Genomic DNA, 8,775 nt, shown 5'->3' with positions numbered 1-8,775 from the left:
TGTCTCTGTCTGTTTCTTCATCTCTGTCTCTATCTCTCCATCTCTCTCTGTGTCTGTCTGTCTCATCTCTCCATCTCTCCATTTCTCTTTGTCTCTCTCTGTCTGTCTCTCTTTCTGTCTCTCTGTCTCTCTCTGTGTCTCTGTCTGTCTCATCTCTCCATTTCTGTGTCTCTGTCTGTCTGTCTCTGTCTCTGTCTTGCTGTCAGCCCAGATCCTAGTGAACCACCTGGGCTGGGAATGCTCTGCCAAACGGTGCACGTCCTCACTCCTGATCTGTCTGCCGCTGCCCTCAGCAGGTGCGCCTCTGCCTGTTTCTGGGTTGTCTGTCTCATTCTGTTTCTGTGCCTTTTTGCCTCTAAGTCTGCTTCTTTCTTTCCTGCAGTCCTGTCCCATTTTCCCCTCATCTGGGAGAGGAAGGACCAACAGATAAGAGAGATACAGAGAAGAGTGGGTTCCCCCTACTTAAGTGCGCAGACTTTGAAATCAGTCAGACCAGAGACAAATCCTAGTTAAGGGAGATGCTATGTGACCCCTGTAACAGGTCAGTCTCTCTAAGTGTCAGCTTCCTCATCTGTAAATTAGTAATAATGTCCACTACTTCATAGCGGTCTTGCAAAGATTAAACAATATTGTGCATGCAGCGTGCTTTGAATACGCCTGCACATTATCCAGGCTCAACAAATGGCAGAATAGTAATAGTAGTGGTTATTGTTGTTTCAATTCTGTTCTCTTGGTGCCGTCGGTGTTTAGAGGGAATATGGGGGTATTGCCAGTGAAGGGCAAGTTGGAGGCAATGTCAGTGTCGCTGGGCAATTTTCCAGGAGATGGTGGAGGAGGAGCTGCGGGGAGAGACTGGGGAAGAGTGAAGAATGGCTGGAAACTTGAAGGCATTCTGGGTCTTGGAATCAGAGCAGAGAAGGAAGGTAATACTGTCTACTGTGGGCCTCTGCCACCCAGGGCCATGTGCTTCCTTCTCCTCTCCCGCTGGTTGTCTGATCTCTCCAGATAACTCTTCCGTCCAGAGACTCTCCGCCAGGGTAGAATGTAGCAAACACACAGGGAGCAGGAAGCAGATGAAAGGACTGAGGATATCTTGATATTTTGGCGGGTTTCATTCAATAATATTTCCCATAGGCAGGGACTGCTGTGCCAGGCGCTTTCCCCACATTATTTCCATCAACCATTAAAAAAATTCTATGGGGTTGAGGAGGCTGCTGGTGCTTCAGAAGGTTAAAAACTCTCTAAGCCCTCTCCGCTGGTCAGTGGAAGAGCTGAGATGAAAACCTGAGTGTGTGAACCCAAAGGCCCTGTTTGTGAGTGTGCCATCCCGGCTCCGAGAGAAACAAAGGAGAGGCTCCTGCCCCTGCAAAGACAATTCTATCTCAGGGCCACATAGCCTAAGTCCTTCATCAAAGGGGACAGGTGAGGAATCTGAGGCCCAGAGAAAATATGGGACCCAGGCAACATCACAGACAGGACTAGAAACCAAACCTCCTTACTCAGCCCCCAGACTTCCCTGTTATCTGAAGCCGCCCCAAAGTGGAATAATGAGGCAGAACGCAGCCAACAATGCGCTGTACACTGCACACACATGTGCAAATGGATACTTACACTATCACATTGGAATAGCTAGGGAGAGCTGTTTTGATATGTACACTGATCTAAGGCCCTTCTAAGATCCATAAATTGACATCAACTACATTGGGCCTGATCTAACATCTCCCTTACTGACCTAGTATTCTAGATTAAACCAATGTCTTCAAACTTCTTTATGGGCTCTTGAAACATCAAAATATCTTTCAAAAAATGATTTACCTTGGGAATAAAAGCATAACCACAGACATAGCCTTTGATAGAATCATAAAATATCAGAACTGGAAGAAACTTTAAAGATTGTCTGGTCCAACTCTCTTATCTTCAGGTGAGGAAATGGTCTCTGATAAACCATGGCCAGCTCATTGTCACACAGTAGATGGTCAAGGATGGGTTTCATGGTTCACAATGCAGTGGCTGTTGGTCTAGGCTCTATAAAAATGACCTCAACACACTACCAGCCTCCCGTGAGGAGAGGAACGATTGGTTAAACATCAAGGAATGGCTCAATTGACTATGGAATGGAAACATCAACGTCAATGCCAGCCTGATCTGGTAGTTTAATGGGCATCCACTATGTTATGTTCGTAAGCGCCTGAAGCAGTGATTCGACCTCGCCAGGTAAAGCTCTTCAGGAAAGGTGAGCTTGAATTCGGTTTCAAAGGAGTCAAGTTTTAAGGATTAGGGTGTATGAAGAGAAAGAAGAGGAGAAAGATGTGTTTCTTAGTTGAGTGAGTTAAAGGGAAGGCAGGACAATTGATTGATCTTTGATGGCTGTGTGAGGAGATGAAAATGATTCTGGTAGTTTTTTGGAGGGCATTGACCCTAAAGATGATTGATTGCATGTACCGCATCTGAGATTGACGGCACATTGCTAGTAAATACCAAGGAGCATTTTGGGGGAGGAGCCAACAGAAGTTGGGGCAATTGGCTGTCATAAAGGGGTAAGGCCTCTGACTCTGAGGTTCCAGGGCAAGAAACCCAGGTTAGGGACCTAATAGGGACACTTAGAGGAGGCATACATTTGGGAGAAATGAGGATCGAGTAACTAATTCCTTCACTTACAGTAATTCAGCAAACATCAAATACGACTCAAATCTTTGGTTCCAGGAGACTGAGTTTAGTGGAGTTGCCATTACAACCGTGGAATTAGAGAATGACACCAAAACTGCCTTGGGGACAGGAGTCTTCACCCAGGATGTGGCATGTGTGTTCAGCCTTGGAGGATGAATAGAACTTTTCCAGCTTTTCCAGGTAGACAATGTGGGGACTCCAGGGGATTCCAGGACTTGGGAATAGCATGTGCAAGGGCATCATCCGCTCAGGGCAGGTGGGTTGCTCACTCCAACTCGAGTCTGTGGTGCAGGAGACGAAGCTGGAAGTCCCACTGGGAAGGGCTGAAGGACCGTGGGTGCTGTACTAGGACTTTGGACTTAATCCTGAAGGTACAGAAAGGAGAGTTAAGCTAAGAATTAGTATCTTTAGTTTAGAAGGGTCTTTCCAGTTGGTGGCATAGAAGAGTGATTAGAAGGAAGCAGACTGGAGGCAGGAGGACCAGTTAGAATCTGCTGTAATCATTCGGGGAAGGAAAAACGAGGGTCGTGAGAGAAAAGAGAAGAACCTCTGGAGGTCTGAGGTACACCTGACAGGACAGTACAGTGGTGCCCAGCTGTACTTGAGGGTGCGGGAGAGGGAGTTCATCTACGATGACTTCTTGATTTCCAGTTTGGGCACTGGGCTAACTCCATTCACAGAAGAAGGAGGACGTCTGGGTTAGAAATAGTGCCTTTAGTCTGGGATGGATTGAATCGCAAGTGTTGGTGGGACATGTTGGTGGAAATGCTTAGGGTCTGCAGCTAAGAGAAGGGAGTGGGTCTTGAGATAAATTTAGGGTTTTTCATCACAGCTTAAGCCATGGGAGTGGACGCTATCGCTCATGATGTCTACAGTTCATGAGAACATGGAGAGGGCTGGACTGTCTTCCCTTGTCATTTTTTTCCCTATAACTGAGTCAGAGAGCAAGGACAGGCCCAAGATTACCATGGGTTTGTCCTGAAGCTAGCTAAGGAGAAGAAATGGAAAACAAATTAAACCAAACAACAAAGACCAGGGCAGGTGAGGAGACCATTCCACCTGGTCTATCAGCCAAGAGCTGGGAGGGCAGTGGAGAGTGTGGAGGGTAAGGTGGGCCTCGGTGAACAGGAGATTCCAATGCTGCTCAAGCCCCTTGATCCCCGCGGCTCTGCGGGAAGGACCGTCTCTCTCACTCAGAAGCAACCCACTCAGTGAAGAGGTTGTCAGTAGAAATCCAAATCCTTCGGTCGTTTTCCACCCTGGTGCTCAGCCCTCAGCTTCATCCCTGGGGGCAGGAACCCAGGGCACCTGGCTCCTTAGGTACGGGTGATGTGGGATTTAGGACGCTGGATAGAACTGGAGGGTGGGCGGACAGGTGTGAAGAAGACGCCTGGGTGTCTGGAAGTACACGGGGCACGGGAAGCCAGAAGGGAGAGTGGACAGTGGCTCCAGACATCTGACTTCCTGGAGGACATCGGACTGTGGGAAACGAGGGGTGGAAAGTACTGGATTGGGGAGAAAACCCTGAGTCCCTGGGGGAGGGTGGAGTGGGGGTGTGGGAAAGGAGGGTGGGCCATAGAAGGCTGGGTGTAGGTTCCCAGCCTAGGAGAGGCCAAGGACGTGTATTTTCCGGGTGGGGTGTGTCACCGTGACTCTCCTCTCTGGCCTGCACGCCTGTCCTCCCCCAGGTCCCAACATGAGCCATTGGCCCGAGTCAAACTGGACAACCCCACAGGAGTTTGTCATCCTGGGTTTCTCCAAGTGGCCCCAGGGACTGCAGGGGCTGCTCTTTGCCTTTCTCCTGCCACTCTATCTGGCCACACTGGCGGGAAACCTTCTCATCCTGGGCCTGGCCATCGTGGACCCGGCCCTGCACACTCCCATGTACTTCTTTCTGGGGGCGCTGTCCGCTGTGGAGGTGGCCTACACGCTGGTGCTGACGCCGCGCATGCTTGCCAGCTTCCTCCTGCCTCCTGGGGGCCACACGGTGGCCACCTCCACCTGTGCTGCCCAGATGGGCCTTTTTGTGGCCCTGGGAGGCTCTGAGTGCCTGCTGCTGGCTGCCATGGCCCTGGACCGCTACCTGGCCATCTGCCACCCTCTCTACTACCCTCAGCTCATGACCACAGGGCTCTGCTGGTGCCTTCTCGCCTCCTGCTGCGTTGGGGGCTCGGTCCTGGCCGTAGGCCTCACCACTGCCATATTCCGGCTGCCCTTCTGCCACGGGGGCTCGATCAACCACGTCTTCTGTGACCTCCCAGCGGTGTTGGTGTTGGCCTGCGGGAACCGGGACCTGCAGGAGCACGTCCTGCTGGCAGCGTGCCTGCTGCTGCTGGTGCTGCCCCTGGCCCTCATCCTGCTCTCCTACACCAGGGTGCTGGTGGTCATCCTGGGAGTCGGTGGGGCTGCAGGCCGCCGCAAGGCCTTCAACACGGTGGCGTCCCATCTCACCGTGGCTGTGCTCCACTATGGCTGTGCCACAGCCATGTACGCCAGACCCCTGAGCAGCCACTCCCTTGAGGAGGACAAGCTGGTGTCGCTTGTCTACATCAACCTCACACCACTGCTCTACCCGGCCATCTACACACTGCGGAACCGGGACGTGCAGGGCCCGCTGCAGCGGGCGGTCAACCACAGGACACCAGGGACCGTCCGCCAGGCTGATGTCAGCTAATGCCGGATGCCAGGTGGTGTCTGTCCTGAAATCCCCCCCACTGATGGAAACCTCACTGTTCCAGAGCCATCCATGGCTCCCCAAGGCCTACTGGACACAAACCTGAGTATGGCATACAAGGACTCCAAAATCAGACTCCAGCCTAGTTCTTCTGTTTCTATCGACATTCTGAGCTAGATAGTTCTCTGTGGTGGGAGGATATCCCGTGCACTGTAGGACGTTTGGCAGCGTCCCTTGTCAGTAGCACGCACCACCCCCTCAAGTTGTGATAATGTCATCGGACATTGCCAAATGTCCTCTGGGGGGCAAAATCCCCCTGGCTGAGAACCACTACTCTAAATTGCAGCCACACATTATCTTTTGAAGAAAATGAATACTAATGTACAAGAAGTTTATGGCAGCATTATTTATAATAGACAAAAATTGAAAACAATCCAAATGTTCGTGAACATAGAATAGATACAACTTGTGGCACAGTCATGCAATGCAATACTACACAGCAATGAAAAAGAAGGAACTAAAGTTACCAGCAAAAAATAAGGACAACAGAGACATAATACTGAGTGTAAGAAGTAAGACATGAAGAGGACACACCGTCTGCTTCCGTTTAAATAAAGGCCAATAACACACTAACCTATGACGGTCAGTGTCATAAGAGTGGTTGCCTAGGGAAAGGATTGGGATAGCAGAGGGCATGGGGAGATTGTCTGGGCACTGGGAATGTTCTATATCTTGATTTGGATGGTAATTATATGGGGACGTATGTGTGCAAAACTTCATCAAGATGCATACTTGAGATCTGTGCCCTTCGCTGTGTGTAAAATAAACTACAGCTGGTTCAAGCTAGTCACAAAGTAAGGCAAGTCTTCCTAACAGCCAGGCCTTTGCTCACGCTGCTTTATGCCCCTGGGACACGCCTTCTCTCTTTCCATCTACAAAAACCCCTTGTATTAGTCAGTAATCAGCCCAAATACCATACCTGCTATAGACCGAATGTTTGTGTCCCCCCCAAATTTAAGTGTTGAAACCTAATCCCCAATGTGATAGTATTAGGGGGTGAGGTCTCTAGATGATTAGGTCATGAGGGCGGAGCTCTCATTAACAGAGTTCCTGCTCTTATAAAAGAGACCCCAGGAGCTCCCTCGCCCCTTCCAGCATGTGAGGACACAGCGAGAAGGCAGCCATCTGTGAACCAGGAAGCAGGTGCTCACCGGACACTGACTCTGCTGGTGCCTTCATCTCAGACTTCCAGCTTCCAGAACTGTGAGAAATAAATGCCTGTTGTTTATAAGCCACCCGGTCTATGGTATTTTGTTACAGCAGCCTGAACAGACTAAGACAGTACCCCTTCCTTCCTCCTCTCAGTTACAACTATCGTCCTCTAAAATATCATTGCAGCATCTACTTCACTTCCCACTCACCTATCCACCTACCTCCACACACAATTAGCCTGTGAGCTCTTTAAAGCCAGATCTTGGACCCTGTTCTTATGTTTCAAGATCCATGAACTTGGCAGTTCTTAATAAATATTTATGGAGCAATAAACCATAGACAAGCTCTGGGTTGTTTTAGGGTCTCAGGTATCAGCTAGAGGGCCAGGAACACAGCTGTCAATTCCTACCAAAGGTAACAATCTGTAAGATTGAATCCTCCTCTGGGGTCTTTTCTCTGAGTGTCAGAGCTGGCTGTGAGCACTCCAGCTGGCAATTCTTGGACCCAACTTACCAGTGCAAGGAGGCTCAGAAGCAACAGGTGTGTAACTCAGCATATTAACTGCACTCAGAAAACTTCACAGCCCTGACTGTACCCCAAAGGCCAGAGTCCCAGATTCCATGGGAGGGAACTTCTCCTCAAAATATCTCCTGAAGGGTCCATTCGGGAACTAGAAGTCTTAGAGGCAGAATCAGTGCAGGTGAATTCTGCCTACTCTTGGTTGGAGAAATTGAGCATCTTTGAAGGCTGATTCAGAGCCTGGGAAGAATTATATCTGTGCAGGCAACATGGAATGCCAAGCATGGAGCTGTCAACTGCCTCAGAAGTCTCACAAAAGGTGGTCCCTGTCCACCCGTCTGTGCCATCTCCATTCTCACTTTCCACTTCTCCCTGAAGCTGGTGTTCAGAAACCTGATGCACACAGGAAGTTCTTGCTATGAAGCACAGACCTTACGCCCGCCCCCTGGTCCCCGCCACCTCCTCCCCAAATCCTACAGGTGTGAGGAAGGCCTCTCTGCTTGAGAGAGACTTAGGGACAGCTATTCTTAACAGGGCCTGCCAGCACCCAGCGCTCGGCCATCTGTGGTAGTTGAGCACATGGCTGATTTTGTTCCAGCACACCTTCTGAGACAGGGTTAGGCCTGAGGGGTCTACCAGCAACCCTACTATCCAGACTGCACATGATAAGAGTAACAGCCACCACCAAGGAGACCATTTGCATTTGACTCACTCACAGGGGCCTCCTTGTGGGGAGCAGTCTGTGTACTGACCAAAGGCAGGTGTGGTTGCTTTGGGGCCTGAGGTTGCTTACATCACTGTCTAAGGTCGGGTAGGGGCCCAGCCTGTGTCTGCTGAGAGTGGCCCTAGATCCCAGGGGTCTTTTAGAAGTTTGTGCATTTTGGGTCTTTGGAAATACAGCTAGCGGCTGCATTTCTGTGGCCGTGAGTAGTAGCTCAGAGCCAGTATTAAACATGCTCAACAGCCAGTCGGCCCCTCTTTTCTCTCCTGCTGTACAAGTCTTTTGAAATATTTTGAATCTTGAGACACATAAAGTATCAAATTTCGGTTTCTTTTCTAAAAATTTATTGGGGTGTAACTGTCATAAAACATTATATTAATTTCAGGTGTGCAACATAGTGATTTGCTACTTGTATATATTGTGAAGTGATCACCACAATAAATCTAATTAACATCCATCACCTCACATAGTTACCAATTTTTTTTCTTGTGATGAGAACTTTTAAGATTTACTCTCTTAGCAACTTTCAAATATTCAATACAATTCCAAGTTTCGGTTTCTAATTCTCTATTATCTCCCACGGATTTGACCTTAAGGATTGTTACCAAAACGATCTGTGGAGGACGTCCCTGGCCACCAGACTCACAGATGGCTGCTCCCTCTCCTGGGTGTCCCAATCCACCTCCCTAGGATTAGCGTCGCCCCCACTAGTGCAAGGGCGGCAGGATCCCTCGGGCGTCCCCCACACCCCGAGACTGTGGAACCAGCACCTTGCCGTTGGGGCGTCCATGCACAGAGCAGCGCCCGGGCCGCTTCCCGGGCCTTTTACGTCTACGAGGGGCTTGCTAACTTCCTCGGGCGTCATCCGTGGCGCTGGCCCCAGGCGCTCAGGCCATTTGTTTCAGGCCATTTGATCTTGTGCCGCCATGCGCTAGGGGTGGGACCGACAATATCCCATACGGTCTGGGGACGAGATGCGACA

General features: G+C 50.1%; 1 protein-coding gene across 1 annotated transcript; it reads left to right on the top strand.

Moving 5' to 3' along the window:
* Positions 1 to 4,363: 4,363 nt before the first annotated feature.
* On the top strand, positions 4,364 to 5,341 carry LOC147913654 (olfactory receptor 10AC1-like). The gene has a single exon (XM_087417520.1). The coding sequence runs from the start codon at positions 4,364 to 4,366 to the stop codon at positions 5,339 to 5,341; it is 978 nt and encodes a 325-aa protein (XP_087273646.1).
* The last annotated feature ends 3,434 nt before the right edge of the window (positions 5,342 to 8,775 follow it).

Source organism: Ceratotherium simum, chromosome 26, assembly GCF_057802395.1.
Source record: "Ceratotherium simum simum isolate JZ-2026a chromosome 26, ASM5780239v1, whole genome shotgun sequence".
In the NCBI taxonomy this organism is placed as follows: Eukaryota; Metazoa; Chordata; class Mammalia; order Perissodactyla; family Rhinocerotidae; genus Ceratotherium; species Ceratotherium simum.
The sequence above is the reverse complement of the archived record's forward strand: the minus strand, read 5'-3'. Positions and strand labels throughout refer to the sequence as shown.

Bases quoted from the DNA above. Each gene is read 5' to 3' on its own strand.
- LOC147913654 (XM_087417520.1), top strand. From the start codon at position 4,364: ATGAGCCATTGGCCCGAGTCAAACTGGACAACCCCACAGGAGTTTGTC.